The following is a 27,712-nucleotide window of genomic DNA, read 5'->3' on the forward strand; positions in this document are numbered from 1 at the left end:
CTTTTCAGTGCTCTGGTAATTTTTCGTAATTTTTGCGGAGAATAATATCCTGTATAAAAGTGAAAAATAGGACTTTTTAAAGTTTCTTTCATATATTTCTAACACCTCATTTCCTTTCTTCGCGACGCAACGATAGAATCGTTATTGCCGTGAATCGTGAAAGCGCGCGAGCGTGTAAGGGTATGTAAAATCGTAAGTAAACGTTATTATTCGTGTTACCAAATGAAATTGAAATATTTAATACTTGTCATACGTACGTGCGATAAGATATGATACTAGAATGTCATGAAATATGGTGAAATTTGACTAAAATGTCGAATTTTGTATTTTATAAATAAAAAGTTAAGATATAGCAGTTTTTCTTCTATCTAGCATAATTTAGCCAAATTTCGCCAAAGTTCCCCGGTCCCAGTATCGATCCGACTGGCTTATAAATAATCCGATGCCATTGTCCATTAAGATAACCAACTAAATTCTTCTCATAAAAATAAATTCTTATAAGAATGACGATTTAGAATCTAGGCAGAAAGACTGATTCATTTCAATAGAAGGTTTTAATATAAATTAGTTTCAGTATAAATGCATTCAAATATACATATGTAGTGGATAGAATATCATACCTTATATGTTATATCTTAATCTAGTAATATTGTATCCTTGCAGTATTATTAAATAATTGTCTATTTAAGAATCACGTAGAAAACTTCAAAAACACATAGCTCAATGAAAGATCATAAATATGTATTTCCGTTCGTAGGAAACTGAAAGGAGAAAGTGCCTTTTAAATATCTTCAAAGTTTTATTAATATCCTTGGTACGATGTTTGATGTCAGTTGTTGTCAGTTGACCTCGATCTTTTCAACTTACTTGGCGATTGTTGCGCAATCGGTATTTCTGCCAGCCATGAAAATTTATGAAAATCTTGAAAGCTTTTCATCGAGTTTACACTACGTTCAGCGGTGTCTCGTTGAACGATGTCAGATGGAAAGCTGTTTGAAAGAACGAGAGAATATAGGTCGCCGTTGTTACCTGTTTATTTTATCAGGGTTGCTGGGAACTCGACAAACGAGAGAACGAGAAAGAAAGAAAGTTCTTTGATAACTCGTGTGCTGCACATTAGCGCAATTTTCTTTTATTTCTCTTAATACTTTCGTCGAATAATAGGTTCGCTCGCTATTTACGAAACATTGAACCCCGTTCCGAACGAATGTTCCTCGCACGGCATGACACGGAACAGCGTTACGTCGTATTTCACATTTCCCTTAACATTAATCGCCTCGGAATACGTAAACGAAACACGAGTAGTAACTCCACAGTACATATAAGTAGAAATATCTTTTCTTCTGTTTCTTTCTCGTAAAATAAAAGTTATATTTCTTACAAGCATGTACGTATGTAGATAAAACAGTGTGTGCGCGCGTGCGCGCGCGAGAGAGAGAGAGAGAAAGAGAGAGAGAGAGAGAGAAGAAAAAATAATATATATACGAGTATGCAGATCGAGAACGATCGAAGCGTTTAGATGCCTTACTTCTTCATCATACGAAACCCTCAAAAGTCACATTGATCAACTCGATAAACTGAAATGTACAGGAAAATGACATAATGATTGTGAACATTATTTTTCGAAATCTTCTTTAAAGTTCGTGATTATCTACCCATAATGAAGAAATTCATGAAAGAAAGTCCTTTGTTCTTCGAAATGTTGAATATTCACTGTGTACCTGGCTAATGAAATTGAAAACTTGATACAAAATTAAGTCGATCAATTTGACTTCTCAGGATGTTCGAGTGTCGCTCAATGACAAGATCACACACCTTTCCTTCTTCCTCTCGATTCGTTTTACATGAAAGCTACAGTTTGCGACGTTAACTCTGCGTACTGTTTGATAACGATTACACATAGTGGGAGGTGTTTCTTCTCTAAAACCGTGACGCTACGAACCGGAGCCCGATAAAAAAGAAAACATCTATGAAAGTGACGGCCAATGCAACTCCATGTATTCTACGTGGAGAAATAAAGATCAGGTCGATGCGTCGAAAGCGACACTTTAGATGCTTGTCACTTGATTCTTAGCTGTCAGCAAGCTAAATTCCATTCCAAATTCCTCGAATTCGTTCGATTCTTGTCTCAACTATCCATTATCTGGAAGTTGTTCTAAAGAATTTTATTTTAAAGTTTATCTGTTTACGCCGATGTGACTGCTCAATAAATTTTAAACTAACGATTTCCATTGTGTTTATTAATCAATATAATGCCTATTTATGCTAAAAAAAAAAAAAAAAAAGAAAGAAAAATAGAGATTGTTAAACAAACATTAGATTTAATATTTTGAAAAATTTATTTACAAGTTACTTGTAATTATATTTATCGTGTAATAAGTACAGTAAATTATTGCCTAAAAATCGTATTTAGTAGCAATTTAATCAAATTTGATTAGGATAATACGTTCTTTGAAAATTTTCAGGTAGAATGCAAAGAGAAGTGTATTTAAGATTGACAGGTGTAGCTACTAATTCGTAGCAAGATGAAAAGCAGAGACTGACGGGAATGGCTTCTTTGAAGCTAAGAACTGTACCGCAAAGTATATATTTGTAGGAAGTGTAAATTTATAGCAGCTTTGAAATTCTGGAAATCTCTAAAAGCGGATTTGTTAAGAATTCTACTTCGGATGATGAAGTTGGATCTGTATTGGAAAATAAAATTCTCTCCGTGAAAATTTTTGTAATCTTGCAAATTCAGTTTATAATTTCATAAATTACGGTTTCCATCGGAAATTTAATATCGCTTAAAGATTACTATGGCCTGCATAAAAAGATAAAGCGATTTTCTATAATATAATCTCTCGATCGATTAAAGTTCTTTTTCAAAGTAATAAATTTCCTGTTTGATGTTATTTATCTCACTTTCTTTTAACTAAATTATAATATCTTATAAATCACTTTTTATCACTTTACTTAGGCGTTCATACGTTTCCGCGCTTCCTCTACCCTTTATCGACGAGCGAGTATTTTATTAAATGTATTTTATTAAATTAATATCAATAACTTGTAAATGATAACCTATAAAATTTCATAAATAATATTAGTTCAATTGTGAAAGACGATATTGATGTAGCAGAATCGATAAGAAGTCAAAATTATAGGTATTTGTCAAAATGTCCGTCCGGATGCTATCGAAAAATCTAGCACAGCAGTTTGCATTGTCACGTGTAACAATACCATCAGCGCTGCCTAATTGCTCGAAATATAATTCCCTTTCCGATATCACGGTTCTCTGTCGGCATATCGACGTCGAATCGACAGACGCAACGTTTTAGGCGATTGTCATTATCGTCGGACAATTCGAATGTAACGAATAGAATTAATCGGAAATTCGAGCGAATCGAGGAGACTGCCGGTGACGTATACGTGGGTCAGTGACAGTGTTCGAGCGAACAAAGCCGACGACTTTTATCCCTCTTTAGACGCGTAGATATGTTTGTGAAACAAAAGGAAGGAAATATGATTGAACTCTTTTGCGTATTATTATTTGTGATTACATTTCTCTATATAGTAATCTAAATATGTTATTGTACGCTACATGTAGATATATGTTACTGACAAATTAAAATGATACACAATTTTGACAAGTTTAATATCTAGAAACTCAAAATAGTGTCTTTTTTGGTTTTTTTTTTTTTTTTTTTTTTTTTTTTTTTTTTTTTTTTTTTTTTTTTTTATTTCTTTTTAGCTTCAACACATGGTTAGAATTTAAAATAGTAGAACAGACAAAACCGCATCGTTTAGGATTCCCAAATATTCGATTTCTAAGATAATAAACTTTCTGTGAAACATAATAACGAAGGTTATTATATGACAGATTAATTTTCCCAAAATAATAAATTATCCCTATCAAACACAGTAAAGAAGATAATGCAATAGATATTGTAAATCATATTAACGATTAAATAAACTTTCTTACATCGACGTTATACATACGCACTCGCAATCGTTTGCGCCGTCCCCTCTCCACCAAACAAATAAAACAAATGCGTGAAAACAAGAGAACAAAATTAGAAATCCGAGAGTTACGTATAAGAAAGCGTGTTACGATATTTCTCAAATTACGGCCCTGCATCGTATCGTTCATCGAAACTACGAACTACTACCTACTATCGATTAATCACGCATGCACTAGTTTCACGGGAGCAAAATTGGCCATAGTTTGCTAAACTCATTCGGACAGCTGTCACTGACATTGGAAAAACGGTCCGATTACCCTCTCTCGGCTGTGTCTGTGCCGTTAAAAAATTACTTGTATTATTTTCGCGAGTTAATCCATCGGGAACCTACTCGATCTGCTCGGCTGCTGAACGATGCAAATCATACCATAGCAGTAGTAATAATGATAATAGTGATAATAATAACAATAATAACAATGACAATAACAATAATAATAATAATAATAATAATAATAATAATAATAATAATAATAGTAGTAGTAGTAATAATAATAATAATAATAATAATAATAATAACAGTAGTAATAGTAATAGTAATAATAATAATAATAATAACAACAACAACAATAACAATAATAGTAACAATCATAACTAACGAATCGCACTTGGGGGTCGCTGAGCATATGGATTAAAGGGGAGTGAATTGTGTACACATAAGCAACACGTAAAATACACGTTAATGCTGCGCACGGCACGTTATGGCCGTGATCATTCGCGACTTACCAACTTACAAAAACGACGATTACACGTCACGCACGCTTACGACACGCATTCTTGCATCCACGAGAAAAATTGTTCTTCGTCAATGTATGTACAGTGCTCGATTAATTATTGCTATAGTACATTTATACAGTCTAGACGCGTACAATAGGCCATACGAATGAAAAATGAAGCGTTCGCGATGTTTTCTTCCGGTTTTCTTCCTTTTTTACTTCTTTTCTTTTCCGTTTCCTTGTCCTAGAAGAAAAGCTCGACTCGCTACTTTCCGCGGGAATAAAATGGCGTGACGTGGTGCGTGGAACCAAGCGGAAACTTGGCCCCGCATATCGTAGATAGATGGAGAGAATGTTCAGTAAAATTCAACCCTCCATTGTGCATTTGTAGTTTCTTTGTTTTTGCTTGCAATACGTACGTTTCTTTTCTACTCTTTTTATCGCTTCAGAAGATTTCGTAAGCTTGTATAAGCCGAGCTTCTTTACTACCGGATCTTGAAGGAGCATCAAATAGATGTGAATACAAACTCTTAATGAAAGGCTTGTCATCAAGGAAAAAAATTGCGAAGAAATTGCGAAAATCTTACGGTTAATTGAATTTGGGAACTTTAGTCCGATGTACATTGCCCGTAAGTATACATACATGTGTAACTATTTATAATAAGAGAAAATATGGGCATTACGCTTACAAAACAAGGTTTACATTTATTAATCGTTTGCAATCCAGGGAATTATAACAATGTTTGCATGATTTTATTGTAGGACTATCTTAATAAACATTATGTTTAAAGTAAGCGAACAGAAGTGTATTTTAGATGCATAAATTTCCATTTATGATGGGAACGAATTTTGTAATCTTTAAAATAAAAGATGTAGGATTGATTTTTGAATCATCTAATACGAAGATGGAAAATAGATGAAGGAATTTAGCAGCATCTCTTCTTATAACCATATCAACTAACGGTCAATTTTGGCATTCCTTCAAGCGATAACTTTCTAAGGAGAAACGTAAATTCTATACGTGTATAAACGAGTATAATTTAATAATAACAATAATCTTAATATAATAGCATGTCAATTTTAATGGATTTATAAGCTATATCAGGATCCGGTATTAATAAATTCTGCCTGTACAATTTGTTCTACGACGTAGACTTGGCGTGGTCTACGTTATACTGATTAAAAACTATGTACATACATCAGATTCGACGGATGAACGTTCACCTTGTCTATTATCAGTTTTTATTAAACGTAGCTCAACGCTCTTTCCTCGCAACAATCCCATTTTTAATAAGTATCGCGTTACAGGTAATACGGCATTTGTTCTTCTCTAATTACAGCTAGGTAGCACTGTTTGTTTTTAACCTACGTTTCGTTTACGTTTGACAACTTATTTACAAATTAAACGCGATTTCAAACATCTTGCGAGCTAATTCCAAGCCAGTCATTTATTCAATGAACATACATACATACATACATACATACATACATACATACATACATACATACATACACACATTTGTATATACAAACAGCATGATTTTTTAAACATAATCTGATCGTTGAAATATATTTTCAACAAGATTGAAGAACCTAATATATATTTATTGCACTTATAGAATTTCTACGTAACTTCTAAATTATTGGAGAAAGTATTATAATTATATCATACAAGTTGCTTTATCATTTCTTAAGAACTGCATTTTGGAAGAAGAAAGTTTCGAAACACAACGATGATTCTATTACAATGTACGTGATGTATTATAAATCTAATAATTATCTCATATTGGAAGCAAAACGAGTCGCCGATTTTTCTTCAGAATGTTATTTTTTAACAGTATCGATGAGAATGTCGCTTTGTTTCTCATGTTATTAAGTATCCGAGAAATATCTCCATCCTGGCTCAAGTCCCGCTTCAGGGAAATTACAGAAAAGATATTTCGGAACATGTTTTAAATCTTTTCGCTTCGATGAACTAGGAGAGGGACAAAAAATTCAGTAAAAACTCGAACGACGTAAAATTATTGTTAAACATTGGAAACATTTTCACATAATACGTTTGCCTTTGATGTAAAAGGTAGCTGTACTGTAGTCGTGTCTAAAAATAAAACAAAGATTCGTAGAATGTGCCATTCCAGCAAGCAGATGTCATAAAATACGACTGGCGAACGAAAAGCGCGCAAGAAGATACCGATTTAACGAGCCCCATCTATAAAGTCTCAAAACGTTTACAGGGCGACGTGTTTCCGGCACGTGAACCTCTGTCGAAATTTGCAATTTCGTTGCGTGCCGACGAAAGACATAGAAGAATTCACTTGTCGTTCTTCCCCCCGTTTCCGGTTGTTATTAATGCTCGCGTCGAGTCTCAATCTTTCGTTCGACTGACCAGCCAATTCGTTTACGAGCTTCCGGTTGCACGCCAAATCCTTCGAATCGACTTTGTCGAGTGTCATCGAACCCAAGAGACGGAATTCGGCTTTTAGCCTCATCTTCGCAGATATTTAACAACTCCAATGACGAAATGTACTATTTAATGTTGAAATCGTTAATTTAAACGGAAATATTAAAAAATGACGATGTCGATACATGTATGGAGTTGACCATCTGGAAAGAATGAGTTAAAAAGAAAGTCACAGTATAAAAGAAGGTCTGTATCGCGAGAATAACGCACGGAGTTTAATTGTCGATCCGTTTCCCGGACACGAATACGGTAGAAATGTTAACAGGGATTGTAGAAACAAAGTAGAAACAAGCGTTACAGCGATAGGAGATCGAGCATGGAGATCTAAGGGCCGGTGTAGGCGATCGACCGCGATATCGCTCCGACAATATGTCCGCCTTCGTTGTTCTTAACTGCGTGAAAGAAAGGGAGACATGATCACAGCGATATCGCTCGGACAAAAGTCGTTCCGAGTCTACACGAGGCCGAAAAGATCGGTTTTTCAGACGAACGATTTGCGACAAATTGCGACAGCAACGGCGGCGGCGTTGGAAGAACAGAGATACAAAGTTGTTCCGCCTAACGGAAGAAAGATAGATACGTTCTTCCAAGCAGTCGTCGCTGCGGCAATTTGACACAAACAGCTCGTCCGAAGCCGGTGTTAAGTGACCGCCGCGACGCCCGTCCAAAGGCAACCCGACATCGGCAACTGCTGCTCGATGGGTATATCGACCTCGCACTTATCGCGGAAGAAAATTAATTGCAAGAGAATTTTAAGGCAGAGTAGGTTGATTGTTTGGAAGATAGTAGAAAATGGTGAAATCAAAAAATCAAATCAAACAAGATACTTGTGAATTATTATTTCAAACGAAACTAAACTAATATTCTAATATTCTTTTTCGAACAATAGCACGGAATTTTTAATATTCTTTGACAAGTTTTCTTAATTTCTATTTCACCGTCTGTTCAATTCTTGTACTCTTTTTTCTTTTGTTTAGATAATTTCTTTACTCAGCATTGGGGGCCATGAAAATTTTGCTGAACATTTCACGCTTTAAAACGTAAAGTTTTCTTTTGGCAGTCAGAAAGTATGGAACAGAAAACGAGATGCGATAGTATCGGTAAGAGGTATGTTTATAGACGAAGAAAAGTTTCGTAATTCCATTGCATTTTTAAGGATGTTCAATCCTCGTTCATTTATCCTGGGAAGTGAAACTTCATCAATCAACCAGATCCTCTCTTACAAATACTAAATTAAAAAGTTCCGGAAATCTATTATCTTCTGATGCTAACGGCTGTCAATTCCCTTACTAGAAAGTAATTACTCGGAACTCTCAATCAATTTCCCTATACATATACGCCGCTTTCGCAAAATTGTGGAAAAATATGCAAATATCTTGTCTCGTCTTGTAAATGTAACTGCGCATTTATCATTCTTAACGTAATAACTAACTCATCCGCGACCATTATTTCCATTGTTTCTATATAATAAATAAACTAGGGTTATCTAGTAAGTGAACCGACTGCATTTATTATTTCTATCTTGTATACTAGACTTTTTGCCAAATTTGAATAATCCTCTAATTGTATACAGTTCCAATAAAAAAGTCGTCGCAACACTGCCTTGGTTTTTTCACTTCGTTAAAATAAATACGAATGATAAACAAAAAAAGCCTACACCTCTCAGAAATAGCTAAAATGCATAAGAAAATGAAAAGAATAAGAAGAGCGCGAGATACGTATTACACATTTATTATTCCGGGACTGAAAGCAAGGGAAAATATTAAAATAATACGAGTTTAAATTAGAAAAATAGGACCATCTTCCATTAACGGTTGATGCAGCATGTACATAACATGTAAAACATGTACGTCATTTACAATTACGCATCCATATCACATTGAATCGTTTACTAAGCCGAAGTGTTAAAATCGAAATCAAACCGTTCAAATAGATTTAATCTCAACTCCATCTTGTGGGTTCGGCAATTCGCAATTTCTACGCGATATTAGACGCGCAAAGTTTAACGATTCGAGGAAAGTGACCGCAACGGTCCACTAACAGCGATCCACGGGCAAGAAGTTTCTAGAATGAGCTTGATTCGTGATTAGAGTTGCCTGAAGATCAGTCTAAAATGGCGTGAAATTCGTTCTCCGCGTTGAATGTTTTAGAATTTGACAAAATTCGCGTGACTCGGCCGCAGATTTCTGACGACGATTAATTAACGTGCTGATAAATCGTCCAAGCGTGACGGCCGTTCGAGCGTGATCGATTTTATCGGCAAAGACAACGCGTGCCACGAATCTCGCTTAGGCTCGATAAATATGAGCTGGTTTTATCACACGGACGTTCGCATTGTTCCATCGATGGCTATTATATGTCCCAACAAGTTAACAGATTTTATTACATGGCCTTCCTTTAATGAAATAGAAATAAGAAAAATGTTTTGTTCATAAAGTTAAGTTAAGTAAACTATCCAATTTGTAAATTTATCGATTTCATAGAAGCAACAATCCACTTTCATCCACCTGCTTGAAATCACTGGAACTTTTGTACTTTGTGACCATTGCGAATGTATCAAGTTCGTAGCTTCGTTCTTCTTGAAATACGCTTTCTAACAGAATGAAACAAACATGTAAGATAAAACTAACGGATTTTGAAAAGATAACAAAAAACAGATCATTTTCTTAACATATATTTACATTTATATAGGTAATTGATAGAAAACTAAAAACACGGTCTCCCATTTATTCGTTTTATTTATTCCTATTTATTAAACACGAATTTATCTTACGAATTCTATTTACTCAAATTTGCAAATGATAAATCAAACGAATGAAGGAAACGGGGGTACTAATCAAAACTTTTATTTTTGCAGGAGACCGCTTGCCTTTAATTAAGATATGAATCAGGTTCTCTGTCGCGACGAACCAATTAAAGAAATAAATCAATCGATCATTAATTTCGCCGGTAATGAACTTTTGGTTAATATCTTGTTTTTCGCGAAAGGGAAACATTCTTTTCGTTGTTTTCTTTTTTCTTTTAATTAAATGTATTCTTTCGCGGCAAAAAATCACAGAAAACAAGAAATTATACACACAATGGGAAATCATTTAGACTGACATTTCTTTTTCTTTAAATTTTGTTTCTTCTTCTAATTAAACTCATATGATGATTTAATAAACTAAAAATAATCTAAATTGATGTTCTTCTTCATCTTTTATTAGCCATTGTACACGTGCAGGAATTCGTAAGAGAAACTATCAGAATTTCATTTTTCGTCATACTCCGAAGTTACTATCCTTTCAGTCTACTAACAATAAAAGAAAGATAGTTTTAAGTAACATATTTATTTATTAAGACAACTGTTGTGCAAACTATTGCTTCTTGTTGATGATATTCGGAGGAGTATTCCTCATAATAGACGTATTTTTTAATTAGCGTTTAAGCTTTATATTTTATGAATTATTTATTATATTTTATAAATTGCATCGCAAAATCATCCATTGATCGTTTTCTCATTTTCTTTAATAATTCTACAAAATAATCTACACAATATGATTCATCGAATTATTTATCGAATCATTTCTTAACTATTCTTTTTATTTTTTATTTTTTTTCTCTCTTTCTTTTAATAGATGTACAAAAGTTTCCAGTCAGATAGTTTTTTCACTTCATATTCCAAAAGCGATATCTTTATGAATTTCAAGTAATATTATATATATATATATATATATTATTCTTTATCGTAGTACCGTCGTCTTTCGTTATTCCTTCGATCACTCTCGAATTAATCAAGTCAGTAGATTGGATTGGTTATATTAACGACAGACAACGAGGTCCATTATTGTGACGTTTCCTATTCACAGCAAATTGGACGATCGCTCGACGAATGAATCGATACCGATTTCATTTGTGGATCGCAAAACACAGCTTGCTCGACGCGACTGTTCACGGGGGTTTCTTTCGCTAGACGAACTCTGACGGGGTTTTCCAGCAGCTCGCACAACACGGCAGGGCGCTCATCAGCGTGTCCTTGAAGGCCTCGCGGAAGTCACGGTTGAAGTACGCATAAATAAGCGGGTTCAGTGCGCTGTTGAAGTAACCTATCCAGAAGAGGACGGATACCACCGTGTCTGGACAGTAGCAGGCCTCGCCGCATAGGGTCGTCGTTAGATACCTGGAAAATAAGAATATTTATACGTCTGTTGGATGTCTTTCTACAAAGTATCGTTCGTGATGAGATTGGATTACCTTGCGCCCCAATTAAAAAAAAAAAAAAAAAAAGAAAAAAAAAAGAAAGAAAGAAAAAAAGAGAGAGAGAGGGAGAAAGAGAGAGAGAGAGAGAGAGAGAGAGAAAAGCACAAAATGGCAAAATGGGACACGAAGGAAAGAAGAAAGGAGCAAATGGTAAGTGGCAGATCAGCAAATTGCATATAGCAGATATGCAGATTGCAGGTTGCAGATTTGCTAAAAGGATGGAAATTCACAAAATAGTATGTATATTCACTTTTCGACGTATGTATACCAATGTTAACAGTTACACCGTATCAAATGTTCAATGGAAAACCTTTATTAGGTTCTGGATTGTTTTATTTAAACTTTGAGAGAAGAATTTGATGATGATGATGATGATGATGATGGTGATGATGATGATGATGATGATGATGATGATGATGATGATGATGATGATGATGATGACGATGATGATGATGATGACGATGATGACGATGATGATGATGATGATGATGATGATGATGATGATGCCTAATTTGTCCGAAGAAAGCTTCGAAATCTTTGAATTCTTAAACTTTCCTCATCTCAGAAAGATGTTCTCCGCCAAGACAAATATCGCTATAAACTTCATTAGTACAAGAAATTTTCGTAGAATCTAAATCTAAGCACGTGGTAGTTCATAACGAAAATTACTATTGGCCTGGACTCTCGCTTTAGAGTTCGAGAATCGAAGATTCCGAAACTTTCGCCAACTTGAAATTTCCACACCAACAAAACCGGGATCTTTATCAACGACAGTTAACTCGATTAATTTAACTGATAAATCAAAGTTTCGCGCAACGTATTCAAGAGTCGTATCGTAAAACTGTGCAGCAAGTGCTGCAACGTTCGAAGTGCGGTTTGACACGGACGATTTTCATTAAATCTGAAATATCCTGCGACTGCTGGTCGCCGTATTATTCCCAGCGGTAAGAAGCTAGTGCCATTTCCTATGGAACACCGGTGGCCGCCACGCTTAGTCAGGAAAATAGTTAGATTCCATGCGAAAAGAGGAGTAAACTCTCGGTAAACTCGACTCGAGATGCACACAGATCGGCTTTGCATTATTAATAAAACATGCGCCTGGCTCAGCTTTCGTGAGTATTCACCGACTGTGGTGAAACTTGGCTGTCGGAACGAAATGCTGCTGAACAGAAGAAGCTTCTAGCTTCTAGCGAGCCTCGTCCGTGCTTATACGCGACCGATACGAATCGGAGTTTCTGTCTAGCTTTGGTCCGTTGATGTGGAATAGGGATTCTCTCTTCTGGTCGCGAGATTTATGAGTAGATAAATGCGCGAGGCGACGCAAGTAGAAAAAGTATCCAAGTGTTTTATAGGAAAAGAATATCTATAGTACGTAGTGTAGTATGTATTGTAATATACAGAATATAGAATGGAAGAGGTTAGTACGGCAAGTGCGGCAAGTATCTTAAAATTCGGTTAATTTGAATTACTTGGATCGTAACGTAGTGTCTACCTACCAAAGGAAAAATGGCAGCCAGCAAAGGAGGAACGCTCCCATTATTATTCCAAGCGTCCTCGCAGCTTTATGCTCGGCTCTCCAGCTCTTCGTTTGCTGTCGTATCGAAGTACCTGAAAAAATATAAATTTATATCAATACATAGCTCTTAACGTATCGAATAACGTAATACCGTTTAGTTTCGCGGCTAAAGTTAAAGGGTCCAGTTAAAGTTAAAGATAGTACGGTAAGCGACAACTTTTCATAGCTAAAGTAGAAAATCATTAACGTTACAATGATTTTTAGTTTTATGATTAGGTGGAACTATGGAAAAACTGACTAGTCTCTGATTTCGATGATTTTTGAGTATGTTTTAAAAGTCAACAACATTTATTTCGAATAACCTTGTTCCTATACATGTAAGGGGTGGACTCGCTCAGTTTCCGAGATATTCGCGAGAAGAACAGGAAAAAAAATATGTCGATGACTTTTAAACTTTAGATGTTGGATCGTAGACGTACTACTACAGACTTGGAACGAATATTTTACTCTCCAACGAAAATTATCTATTAAAGGAGTTATGATACTTAAAGGTTGACGATTTGAGTATCAAAATATGAAGAATAATGAATTGTTCAGTTATGGATTAATGCACGATTGTGATATAATTAAAGCATGAAAGCCAGCACTTTTATAAATATCACGGTTGATAGAGAATTTTATAACAATGAAATGAATGGAGTGAAAATTTGCCATTTTTTGTTCAAAAATTCATCGGGATCTTAAAGCGCTCGTTAATTATAATTTAATACAACGAACCGTTTAAATTTGTTATATGACGGTGAATTATTCCATCGCGTCTCCATATTTCAACACAATATTTCCGTCATTGTGCATTATTCGTTTGTTTCGCGATATTTTATTGCAGGATAACAACGATTTCTCTTCTTTTTCTCTTCATTTATATGTTTTCTGTTCGTTATTCTGTTTAAAAACAGAGAATGATTTTAATTTTCTAACGATGTTTCAATTTCTAAAACAGGTTATACGAGTCTCTTACTGTTTTCCATTTTTACCTTGGTTTAGGAAAATATTTGTTCAATCGAACAAACGGAAACACTCTATTGTCGGAAGAAATTTTCCCCGCACAACCATCAATTTCCTTCGCATAGTATTCAAATCCTCCCACGCTCGATCGTTTTCAACTTTTAACTGGATCTTTGTATTATCGTCCATTGTTCTATCGGAACGACCTCACGTCCATGGTATTATTTAATATCGCAAGAACGACGCGCGATTGTGCGTTGCGCACGTTGACGAACCTCATTGAGAATTAATCTGAATTTTAGCACCAACATCTCGATCGCCTGTTTGGGCAGTAAAAAAATATGTTGGAATCGTCGAACGAATTTGAATATGTTCTGTAGTCACGTTTTAAATAAAAGAAGAGTTTGGCAGTTGCATTCTTAATGAAAAGGATGGGATTGACATTTAATTTTGAATAATTTATAAAAACTAGAAATCAGTTTCCTAGTAAATTCGAAGAGATCAAAGCTGAATGAATGGTAGAACGAATCAAATTTTATTTGAATGTAAATTTGAATGTTTTCTTGCGTTGATTTTGATCTCAATTACATTCCAAAATATTGTTTCTAAGATATACGAAAAATTTTCCAAATGAATAGAAATAAATTAATAGTATTTCATAGCGATGCCAGTAATATCGAAAAACTTCGTTTCGAAAGAATAAACAAAGTTTATGACTCTTTTTGTTAATCTTATCTAATTATAAATTTCAATGAAAAAAATGTTGAACGAATACAGATAAATTTGGAAATCTTTACTTCCCGCTCATCTAACTGCGATTCGTCTTCCATTAATAGGGAATAATTTTCGAACGAACAAGAAAATAAATATCGCATCTCTAACAATTTAGGATTTACTGCAACGTTGGTATCTAATATACCACTTTGGCCGAGGAAAACAGAGGAATATTATTGATAGAGAGAGTTGCGTTGATACGTACTCGAGAAGGTGTTTCGTGGGCGTCGATCGAATCAATACGCTGGCATATCGAAGCAACGAAGCTACTGTTTGTTTGTCCGATCGTTGGTTATATGATTGATTGAAGGGTTAATATAGTTCGATCTTAATTAGCATAAAAATATAATGATAAATGCAGCGGTGTAAAGAAACTTTTTGCAGCCACTGTGGCTTTGCGTCGTTGATATCTCTTCTTTCTACGAAAGATAGCGAATCAGTTTCGACGGTGCGATGTCCAAGCAGTGTTTAGATAATGCACAGCTGCAGAATGAGAAAACGGTCGCGTCCGAAAGCCAAAAGCCGAAAGCAGACGGGTTCGCATGCTCGAACCTGGTCAGCCAGATTTAGGTTGGTTGGTCGATGCTCACCGGCTTCTTCGCTTTCGTACGATCGATGCGCCGCCCATCTATTAGGATGCGGGAAGCTTGAAACCTGTGCAGCGGCGCGGCCGATTTAAGTGTACACACGCAATTACTCGTCGGTCTATCAAGCACGCCGACGAATTCATACGGTTCGAAAAATGTAGCATCTTCGGATTCAAATGGTGGAACAACGAGTAACAACAGATTTAAATATGGAGAAATATCTTGACTCGTAATTCTGGTCATGAGCAGATAGGATCGATTTTATACGCGGTGTGATGGATACAGAATTTCGAGAAGAATTGCGTTTGAAAGATATTATTTGACGATTTGAATCTAGCAAATGTGTGACTATCGTCTTTAAAAATATAACTCCAAGGAAGTAGATGTACTTTGATTCCGAGATATAGAGATTGTAATCGCCCCATTAAAATATAAAATACATTACTCATATATTTATGACTTTTTAAATAGTTGCAATTTAAACATTTAGAACGTTATCGAGAAATTTGGTGTACTTCTTGCCTATACAGATATTTACATCTAAACACTTGACTATGACTGAAATAAATCTTGCGCGATATTTGAAATGACTAATAACAAAAATATTAATCAATTATCGATAATTAATACTAATTAATCGATAGTCTCCTCATAAGTACGATATAACATTTGTAGTAGAACATAATCAATTATATTCTTGTATAGTTTGATTCTTCCATATATATGTATATTCATACTACAGCGAATGATGAAAGCGCTAAAACTTGAAGATACCTATCCAGAGTCTCGTTTATTTCTAACCGTAGTAACCGTAACCTCTTATTTCGGAGACTATGGCTACGTTAAAACTTTCCACACTTTTTACGCTTTTTCTTACTGTGTGAACAATGTATTGTGAACAATGTATAATGATACGGTGAAATTAATTGAAAGCCAACACGTTCGTTATTATAGTGGAATGATATAAAACGTCCACTACAGGCCGTGTTTTGCAGTTGTTTCTTGCAATTTTATAGAAGAAAATCGTATAATAAGCAATAATTATTTGATATTTGTTTCTTTCTGTAATCTAACACGTCAGTCATATCCTATATTCGTTTACTTCATAGCTTAGAATTAACGCTACTCGATACAGAGTGCAACAGAGAATTAGAGCAATTTGCCTCGAACCCTGAACAGCATACCTTCGGTTAGGACAGCGTGATATTAGTTACCATTAGCAGTAGCAAAGATGGGAATAAAACTCGAGAGGATAGCGCAAATGAACGCTGTATCAAAGAAAGATCGTTATTTAATGCTTCTACACGTATATATCTCCCCGTACACTTTTGTAACGTTATTACTTCCTTACTTATATTTGTAACCTTATTATTACCTAAGCTTGTAATACATGCCAAGAATATAACAGGAATAATAAGAATAAAATAGTAAAATGAATATATTAGTAGAACTAGGAATTTCTACAAATATCCGTAGTCTACTTACTACACAACCTGATATAATTCTTCAAAAAGCAAAACCCGACGAGCCGAAAAAATAATCCCCTGAAATTACATGAGAACCTAAACGGCCTCCATCGTTGATTCAATTACCACGTATCTCGAGTGCGTTGCAAGATGTCAGGTGATTGTAACCATTGTGGACCGGTGCAAAAACCATTCGATCGTCCGGTTGTCCTCGTAATCGTGCTGGTAACGTGGTGTAATTGGCGAGTGGAGGCGCGTATGCCTCTGCGAACTTACGCATGGAGAGTTGAAGAGCGAAGACACGACGGATACACGACGCACGTGACTTGAAGGAAACGACATTGTCCCACTTTCGGACAATATGCGGTTCTAGTTGAACAAGGATTACCACATCGCTTTTGTCCAACTGCAGTGAATCGCACAAGCATTCGTAAATTGTTTTAATTAGAAATATCGATCGTGGGACATTTATCTTGTTACTTTTGCAAAGTAATCGTGGTGTAAGGTAATTGCTAGTTGCGATGTAATTGTTATTTTGTAATTTCCATTGGGTCGAGGATTAATGCACTTTCGACTTATTTACTTATGTATACCAATATTATATACATCTTTTCAATATAACTATAATTGTTACTGAATTGCGGATTTTGTTGCATTTCTATTTCATATTTTTATGAACACAACTGAAAAGAAATGAAGCCTAAGTGGAAATCTGACAAATTAGTTAGAGGTATTGTCACCTCTCTGATTTCTATAATTTTGAAATACGTTATAGAAATCAACGTTCTGAACACTTTCTTCCTACATGTAACACATGTACATAACACGGCCTTAATAATAATTTTGCGCCGGTAGCAGCGTATGCGTTAGTATTGGTTGCCAAGCAACTTAAGAAGCGTCGCAACGGCCGAATATAACGACCTTACCAAAGCCAAACTCTTATCTTTTGTCTATAGCGTATAGTATGTATATCATAAACGACAATTGGACAAGCTTGGATGTTCTGCCGATCCATCCGATGAAAACCTTTTGGGGCGCAAATGCATATACGCCAGGCTGTAAGAAATGTCTCTTTCAGTTATAACTCGATTAAAAATGAATATCACTGATGTATTGAGTTTGCTCCAAATGCCAATTACTCCATTTACCGCCTGCCGCTTAAAAGCTGTAAAAGATCGTCATCTAACTGGCCACCACCTTACGGCGTCGTGAACGGAAAATAAAAAATGACCAAAACCTAATTCGATATCCACAATTCAAATGCATGCGGAATAACGAACGTACCAGTAGCTTAAGGATATCGATTTTTAGAAGAAATATCGTCAAATGCCAGCAGAGCGTTACACGTCAACAGGTGAATCGAAATTTTGTACGCCTTATTTCTCTGTAAAACGACCCTCGTTTTCAGCTTCGGCGACCCTAAAGATCCCCTAAGATCTAAAAAGTGGCATTGTTATTTGATACTCAGACGGTAGAAAATTAAATCATTCGCTCAAACATGGCAATCATCTCTGACCGTAGACTGTCTTAAATTTCGCGTCACATTCAATTTGAATCTTTGTGAATGTGTTGTAAGAGAATGGACATTTTTCGAGATATACATCGACTTGTAAAAAGTTATGAACCTATTGTGGAATGGAAACCTAAAGTTATGAACCGTGTGGAAAAACTATTACTAAATTATTAAGCTACTAAACAAAAGGATTTTTACGGAAAGCTGAAGAATTAATATAATTAATTATTTGTATTAGAATAATTAATTATTTGTATTAGAAATATTACAAGTCATAGCATTCTACATGTATTCAAAAGTACGGCACGATTTCTTTTGATGTTTACAGATACGCCGATCGTCCACACCTCGTCTCCACCGTTTGGCACTTTCGAGCTTTTTATATTAGATAGATAGCTAGATAGATGGGTAGATAGATAAATGGACAGATAGATGGATACATAGATAGATAGATAGATAGATAGATAGATAGATAGATAGATAGATAGAGAGAGAGAGAGAGAGAGAGAGAGAGAGAGAGCCAGAACGATTTCTTACCGGTCTCTTATTATTAGAAATGTGGTACACTAATTTGAAGAATGATATCGATCGTACAAGCGAAAAGAACTGCAAGTAAGCGAAATAATTACTCATTTATCTACTTTCTCGACACGTCGTACATTCGAAACGTGTAGCTATTTAATATTACCATCAAGATTCTCATTGTTCGAGTAGTTAGGTGGGGGGGGGGGGCAAACACAAAACACAACGACGACCGTCGAATTCATCTAATGCGGCCGCCGCCATTATCGAAATGTTATTCAAGATCGAATGAGCCTCGAAAGCTGCAGGAGCTTCGTGTCTGCTGCGAGTCGATTAAGCAGTAAGAGATTCTTAGAGGTAGGCGACACTTTAGAACGACTTTCGACGGACACGTCCTGTTTTAGAAACTCGACCGATTAAATTCATGCGAAGAACGAACGCTCGTACGAGTTACGTTCTATTTGGTTGGTAGTTGATTGGATTTGCGGTGGAAGATTGCAATTTCAGTAATTATGCTTCTTATTCTATGAACTTTCTTTTGTCCGCTTTTCTACTTTCAGAATCTATAATATTCTGTTGCTTGATTCAATCAATTTACTAGATAAACACAGTCATCGTAGACCAAGATGAACGTCTTAAAGAAATACAAGCCTAAATAAACCCAGCCACGAATTACCAAGAAGTGATAAGTACCTTTCAGATACCCTTTTTATCTCTCATGTTAGCTAAGACTTTACGAACAAGATTTTTTTCTTTCTCAAAATTCGCTGTTCAGCTTCACCAAGGAATTCAAACCTGCGAATCCCCACGAGTGTTCATGAGAAAAGAAAAAGAAAGAAAAGGAAAAGAAAAGAATATCGCATTAACGTACATCGACAATGTCGATTCGTAAAATCTGAGCTAATAAAGTCTCTGGTGATTCTGTTTCAGAGCTTTCAGTCGCGAGCTTAATGAGATTCGTCTTCCACTTTTATTCTCGTCCTCGTCTTTACCCCTTCCTCCTCTTCTTCGGCTCCCGTTTCCCCTTCTTAAAAGAGAAGTAAAACCGGGTAGATACTTTTTACGGAGTCGTATATCGAATCAATCTTCTCGACGACGACGGACCAAGGAAAGATTGACTAGCAGCGACGAAGAAAAAAAAGAGTTTGAAACCCAATCCTTTTTCTCCGCGTAGTTTGTCGCATAACAAATTGCATTAGATGCTGCGAATTAATGTCATTCTTTCTCACCGCTTTTGTTATTAAAGACACGACGGGACTCACAGGTGGTCTGGGAGAAATCGAGCGATCCGTCTTTACCGGTCACGTCGACGCTCCAGACGGAAACCGTCTATCTCCTGTCGATCTTCGACCGGAAGAAAAATCCAACACTGCCTGCTGTGACTACCAAGAGAAAATGTAAAGCCGTTTTTTTCTTAATTGATCGTTATTGGTACTACGAGGAAAAACGTTACGACCATTGTCAGTTTTAATTTTAAATTTAGGCTGGTTTCTTGACAATTAACTGCACGATAAGCATTCAAGATTTAAATGTAAAAGAAATATCTGTTGACATCCAAGATTGTAGAGACACGCTGTAACTTGATCGTAACATTGAGCGTCGTTTTTATCGTTACGATATTTATCACGTAATTTAAAGCTACGCTAAATATTCAGTCGATAGAAGCGTCGATGTAAATGGAAATCGCAGTCGTTTTGTTCGAACATTTTCCATGGTGTAGTCTATCATATTGTATTATAGTCAACATCGGGGTATGGGCCGCGATGGACGTGTGTGTGGTGTATAGAATACGACGGTGAATTACGATTCCGATAGCTGGAACTGCTTGCTGAATTACCTATCGTTTGTTTCGCTACCACGCACAACTATGAATAACCGTATGCCTTAAATTGTCATCGGTTAGCAATCAACGACGTTCGTGATTAGCTGATGAAGCATTTGATTCGTTGTAAAGATTGTGATTCGTGTAATTTGCAGATTAAATAGATAGAAAATGAATAAAGGAACGTTACTCGGACTAGAAATGTCTGTTTTAACAAAAAATAATGTATTAATTAAGATCTTATCTGGTTGAAAAGTTATATTTTACCGTTATTATATGTACTGCGTATCTAAGCTGCGGAAATATGAATGTGCGTTCAATGATAATTTTCGCCATATATGTAACTAGTATTTACCTCAATGTAATAGATTTTGAAACATTTAACTCACTACCCTCGCGCTCCTCTTTAGTTTTGATACTAGTTTACCCTACTGAAACATTGATTAACACATATGAATAATATATATATATATATATATATATATATATATATGGCATATAATATATGCAACAATCAAAAGATTACATAAAAACGTCTGTTGGTTCGACCTCAAAGTCGCACCTTTTCAACGTAATGTCGTCTGTCGTTCGTTGGTAAAACATTTAAAACATCTTCTCTCGCAGCATACTCTGTAACGACCCAATTCTCAAATTCATGGAAATCCTGACTAACAGACTGACTATTCGATCTGCACGGCAAATCTGCAGCCGGAAACGAAGCTTCTTCGAAGGATGTCTTATTCTTTATGTAAATTCAATCTAGCTAGATGGAGTAGATCTTGTACCTTCGTCGTCTCTTCATCCAGCTCTGTTTCTATAAAATTTTCTATCCCGTGCGTTCGTCGGCCGGCCTAATTTTTTTCCAAAAGCCTATTCTGTATTCAGCCTATCGTTCATAGATAGCCTGCTGCTCGTCCTTTCACCGATGTTCTTTACGTCAGGATTCGTCGATAGAATCAGCGTACGCGTTCTTCAAAAGAAGATCTTATCTCGCCTACGATTTCTTCGCTCAACTCCCAATTCATAAATGATCCGGTGGGATCAAAAGCGGCGACCGCCGTTATTTCTCCATTTCTAGCCGTGTTCCTTTATCACGATGGCCTTCATACTTTTAGTAAAATGCGATGAGTCTGCCTTTGAAAGATTTCAGAGATTTATTCTGTAGCCATCGTGAATAGGTTTCGTTCGCACGAGGTCAGATTTCCGACGACGCTTTATTGCCTAGATTTACGCTAGATTTATGAACCAATACTAATTTTTGAAATTTTGAATGCCACAAATATCGAATACCAAATAACGTTGATAATAAAGCTTCGACGAAAAATGGTTTGCACAGCATTCACGAGACAACGCAAGGTAGAAGACATTGACATTGATATCGATACTTTTCATCATCTCAATGCATCGGTAATAAAAAAAAAAAGAATATCATAGAACACGGTAATATACTATAAAAATAACGAAAGGAAATTCGCTAAATACCATAATGAAAATTAATACGACATAGAAAAAATATTAGAATGATATTATAAAAATAATTTATTTTACTCATGTTTTATCGTCTATTTTGTTTCTATTTTTGTTAGAATTCGAAGAGATGGATAATATCCCGTCGTAAAATTAAGGGGAACCCTCGCCAATTCTGAATAAAATACGTTTTCAGAGCCTATCGAGTCTTCTCTAATCCCTGATCGCTGTTTTTGCTAGAAAAGAAAAAAAGAAAAAGAAGAAAAAAAAAGAATTGAATAAAAAAGAAGAGAAAAAAGAAACGGCTCCCTGGGAGTAAACGTGAAATTTCAACAACATTAAAAAGTTACAAGGCGGACGATAGAAAATCCAATTATCTAAATAATCGCTTCAACGCATGTACATTAAAGTGAGTTAATTAGCTTAAAGAACACCGGTACTTGCCGCTCCCGCAAAATTTCGACACGTATTTAAACTACTTCGAGGCTAATGCAAATCAAATCCTAATCGTTTCCACTCGTCCATCGTTTCTTCGTCCATTCTTCGTCCATTCTTCATCCCTAAACATCTAATTAACACATTGTAATTGCACGGGACGTCGTAGAAACGATTCGAAGCGTTTCAATTTCAAGCCTATTTCTATCCCCATGGCTTCTAGCGTTCCTCCCCTCTTTCCTGTGGAGCTTGCAGGCGTCGTTTCCAGATATCGAGCGAGTGAGCGAGCGAAGAGGGCGAGGGTGCCCGGGTTGTTCCCGTTGGAGCTGCCTGCTGGAACCGCGTTCACTGACCTACCCTACACCGCAGCCTGCGAGAGATCAAATCCCTGCCACCGCCGCGCATCCCCGTGCAATCCCTGTTCTCCTTCTTTCTCGCGTTTCTCCCGTTCATGCCACTTCTCACCCCCGCCACCCCCCCCGCTCCCCCCCCCCCCCACCATCCCGCCGTCCTTTTGCCGTTCGCAGCTGGTTCTTCAGAATCATCTTTCGTATCCGCTCTGTCAGACGCCGAGAGAACCGGCAATTCTTCGTCTTCGTCGTTTCCGACTTCTTCGCCACGGTGTTACATATGGAGGGAAAATGTTTTAATTATTCGAACAACCGTCGTTTTCTGCTTACGGACGAAGATTGGAAATAGGCAGGCTTATTTCGAGGGTCGATTTCAGTTGATGGTCGTATTACTTGTCTAACGAGAATTGAAACGGATTAGGTACAGTTTTTTGTGGTTGTTTTATGGCAGGTGACTTGTTGTTCGTGGATTGATGGGTAGCTATTATAGTAATTGGATCGTACGCTTTTGTAATACGATACCCTTTTTGAGGGAAATGCAGGCGTGAATCTTGAAACGTTGATGTTACTTTTATATTTGTGTTTGTGTTTTAGAATCGAATGGTAGGAATCGTTCTTAGAGATATTTGGCTAGAAATTTGGAAATTGTACGATGACTTGGCATATTTATTTGTATAAAGGCTTCTGAACTTTCTATATTAAGTACTACTTTAATGCAATTAGTTAGGCGATAATATTATAGGCTAATGATATAATATGATATAATATGTAACTAAAGCATATATGAAAACGCAAAGTGTCTGCGAGTAATATATATTATTTGTATTTACAACGAACTACCATTTGTTTAATTAATTGCTCGTTATCTATGTCTATAAATCTCTCTGATAACTTTCAAAGTAATAGGATATTTATTTTCAAATAAATTTATTCACTTTCTTTTTCTTATTTGTTGTGTCATTTTCCTTATTTGTGGGAAAATATTCGTAATTAATGGAAAATAAGCAAGAAACTAGACTTTTTCCTGTTTTTCTTTTTCTTCTTTTTCTTTTTTTTTTTTTTTTTTTCTGGCTACGAATAAAGAAACAGGTTCTAACAAGAGATACATTTTGCTCTCTAAATATTATACGGAATATCACATTAGGGACGTTTTATACGTTTTAGCATTCCTGTATGCATTTTAAAATTTTTTTATAAATAATTCTACAGTGTCTTGCAGAAAGATGGAAAAGGATGGAGCAAATAGAAAGTTGCACAAGAAATTAGGCATTGAAATCTTTTCAACGTTTATAAACGTGTTCATAAAAGTCGACAAATTGCTCGATTTCCTGCAATAACTACCAAGTTAAATTTCCACATCGATCTCAGATATTCGATCCAAATATTCCCGAATGTCATAATTCCCGACTCATCCTCGCTACATCCCCAAAAGTTGTAGTAATTATTCCCAATTCGTTCACCATTTGCTCGGCACGAATTAAAGCTTGAAACCTAAAATTAAAACACTACCGCTGTTCCAGCGGTATTCGACAAGTTCGTTTCTAAACCAAAAGAGCAGATGGAATAAAAGAGCAGAGATCGGAGAATCAATCGGTGGTGGGAAAACAAAGGAAGGCGAGAAAGGAAATATTTTTCTTGCGGTGTCGGAGCTCTCGCCGACGATGGTATGACCGACACTGGAACAACAACGAGGGAGTAAAAACGGGTGTGCTTCGAAGTTCATCCCGGGAATGGGTCGATGCAGAATCGGTAAAAATGGTTCTCCGGACTGTGATGTGCCGGGCTACGTTAATCATCGAATTATACTCGTTTCCAATTTTTCTTATTTTCGCAAACAGCATAATTTTCTGTCGATTATTTACCAATACCACGGTAATTAGCCAAGTTTAAATATGGTTTCGGAAAAATTTTCAAACTCGTTCTTCTCGCGGAGAAGACTAAATCTTGGACGAAAAAATGTTGTTCTTCTACAATTTCCTGCTACTTTTTTTTTCTTTTTTATAAAAGGAATACGTGTATATACCGTTAATATTCGTGTGCTGTTGCTAGAAATTGGCTAGTGCGTCCAAATATATATTTGTAAGATGCAGCGTACGAAGAATCGAAAGGTTCGCAGCATATTTTCGCAAACATGCCCGTCCGTGTATCGCGCAATGTTCACGGAACCGTCAAGGATTTCGCTGCGGCTTTCTTCGTTCCTCTACTTCTCGACTATATCTGTTTTTTCTCTCCGCTTCCATCTGAGAAGTTTCACGAAGGTTTCGCGTATAGGTACGGCTAGTCGCCTTTGTGCGGCCGCTTTCTGGGTCAGTTTCTAAATGGGCTTCTCGGCTCATAAAAATCTGCGACGTTTACGTGAAAAAAAGCGCGCCGACTCCTGCGGGAAGGATTGACGAATCACGACGATGTTGTTTGAACAGGATTCTCGGCTTGTTTTGATGCTAAGCGTTAAAGCCATGTTAATTAATTATCTGACGTTATTAACAATAATTAGTCGTTTAATTAAGTGTTTAGAAAAAGTATTAGCACGCATTCTTACGCTTCGATGAAACGCTGATCTTTAATCAAGTTCTATACATTATCGTTTTTTACAGAATCGAGCTCTTAGTAGTTAGTAGCCATATGACAGTACTGCTAATTGCAAATGATACGAAATTTAATGTACTTGGATCTAATTAACATTAAGTATTGTACGATATTGTTCGATATCGTGCAAACTAAGAATAAGGTCTTTCAATATTGGAACCACTAGTACAAAGTGCTCGCGTTTATGGTTATAGTCCGAGGGGTTTATATCCCATATACCTATATGTACATATATACGTATATGGGATGTTTTCGATGTAAAATATTGCGGTTTTCGGTTTTCTTTTCTTCGGTATGATCGACGAGAAATGTATCTGTGGGAGGGATGATCCACGTTATGGCGATCTCGTTATTTATGGGCGTCGAACGAACGTTTATATCGAAAGAAATCCTCCTAGTTCACAAAGAAGACGAGATACAAGACGTTTGATAGAAGTTGCGTCGTGAAAAAAACGGTGCACGAATAAATCGAATGAAATCTTCCATTTGAATATCATTTCGTTCAAATTTCAACATGTACAGAGGTATTTAAAAAGTGAAACAACTTGCACCGATTTACGATTATCGTGTACTTTTTGAACGTACATTTGCTTTTTGTTCCTTTAGTATCAAACGATGTCTCGTACGTGTCATTGAATATTTTTGAAGGAAAGTTTGTCCCAATAACGTTATTAGCATCTAACTATATCTATAAAATAATCATTATTAATATCTAACAGTTGACAACCACAAATAGTCGAGCTGCTATTCTCTTTCCCCTTGTTTTTCTACTATTCTTGAAAATGGCACAAGTCCAATTTCGCAACAGACGACACAAACATGTATAAATCCTGTCTCTCTTCTGTTACAATACTTATGACGTTAAAGGCAATGTGTTAAACTATTCTTATGAATTAATCAGTTTCATCTAAATACGAGTATGTTTCTCCTATGTTCGATACTTTAAACTTTCAACAGGAAACAGGTAAATATGTATGGTAGAGAGCAACTATGTTAACAATTACGTTTTACGCAACAAAGTTTGCAGTATCGATCGATATAACAGAAAAAGAAAGTTCTCGTTACGGAACACGCAGCATCAAGTACCACCCACATAATTCCGCAGCAGCGTAAAACTTACTTTTGCCCGGATTTCAATTATTCAGCTCGCCTCTGCCACTGTATTTAGGTCATTATCGATGCTTCGGTCAGTCTTGCCAGTAGGTATAACAGCGTAACTTGAATTCTATCGATCATCGTTATACAAGCGAAAGTATCGAGTTCTTAATCCCTCTTTCTATCCAATTGATCGTCAGTCGTTAAAAGTCATCGAATTACTTGTAGAGTTCTAATAGACAGTTGGAAAGAATGTTATTCTTGATTGAAATTGAAGTACCTACGCGAAGAACAGGTATTAAATTTACAAGGTACAAAATTGTCGGCTAGTTGGTTAGGTTATTCGATAAATACAATTTTTTCAGTAAAACGTTTTTTAATCAGGTTCTACGTTTCATTTTCATAGTATTAAATTTGTGTAATCATACAGCGAAAATACTGCTAAATGACACGAGACTTGATACATCTGAGTGTAATTAGATTAGTATGTATATACAGTGATATAGTAAATACAATAATGTGCCGATGTTTTCTGTATTCAGTGCATGGATACGTATAACGTAGTATATATGTATATTCTTGAGCAAACTTTAAACATACTGATACTGCTACTATCCTGGAAATACGGATCGTGGATCCGTATAATTGCATGAGTAAATTACCAATTGCCGGCAAGCACGACGATTTGCCGCAATTGCGACCAAAAATGTCGGCCTAAATTTGATATACATAGTATTTAATCCGAGTAATGTCAATAATTGTCCTGACGTCTATTATACGCTCGGTATAAATTCCAGTGAGCAAGAGCATACTAGAGAACAAGTTAACGTGCAAGCGCGACATAAATGTTCTCAGGCAATAATATCTAAACAAATAACAATTTCGGTTTTGAGTGATACGACGTTTATCGTGGTCCATAAAACTTCCTGTGATTCGCTGTGTACGATACACGTACGATCGAACGACCAAGTAGACACGACCTCCGGTATCGTTAAAATACCCACTTACGGTAACTTATGGTTGAACCACGTATGCGCAATTTGTTGGCAAAAATTAGCCCCATCTGCCTTACGTAAATAGACATCGGTAATGTCCAGCTATCTGTTCGGCGTTTAAAAAGTTTAGAATTTTGTAAATTTAATCCCCAGATTTGTATGAAT

General features: G+C 36.1%; 1 protein-coding gene across 3 annotated transcripts in view; it reads right to left on the reverse strand.

Moving 5' to 3' along the window:
- Positions 1 to 1,102: 1,102 nt before the first annotated feature.
- LOC105665978 (octopamine receptor beta-3R) overlaps positions 1,103 to 27,712 on the reverse strand; it is a 57,566-nt gene continuing 30,956 nt past the window's right edge. For all 3 annotated transcript variants that reach the window (XM_048408001.1, XM_048408000.1, XM_048407999.1), the window contains 2 exons: positions 12,911 to 13,022; positions 1,103 to 11,334 (listed from right to left, as the gene is read on the reverse strand). In XM_048408001.1, coding sequence (XP_048263958.1) covers positions 11,124 to 11,334; positions 12,911 to 13,022 — 323 coding nt within the window. In that variant the 3' untranslated portion in view covers positions 1,103 to 11,123. The remainder of the gene's footprint in view (positions 11,335 to 12,910; positions 13,023 to 27,712) is intronic.

This window comes from Bombus terrestris, chromosome 8, assembly GCF_910591885.1.
Source record: "Bombus terrestris chromosome 8, iyBomTerr1.2, whole genome shotgun sequence".
NCBI lineage: Eukaryota > Metazoa > Arthropoda > Insecta > Hymenoptera > Apidae > Bombus > Bombus terrestris.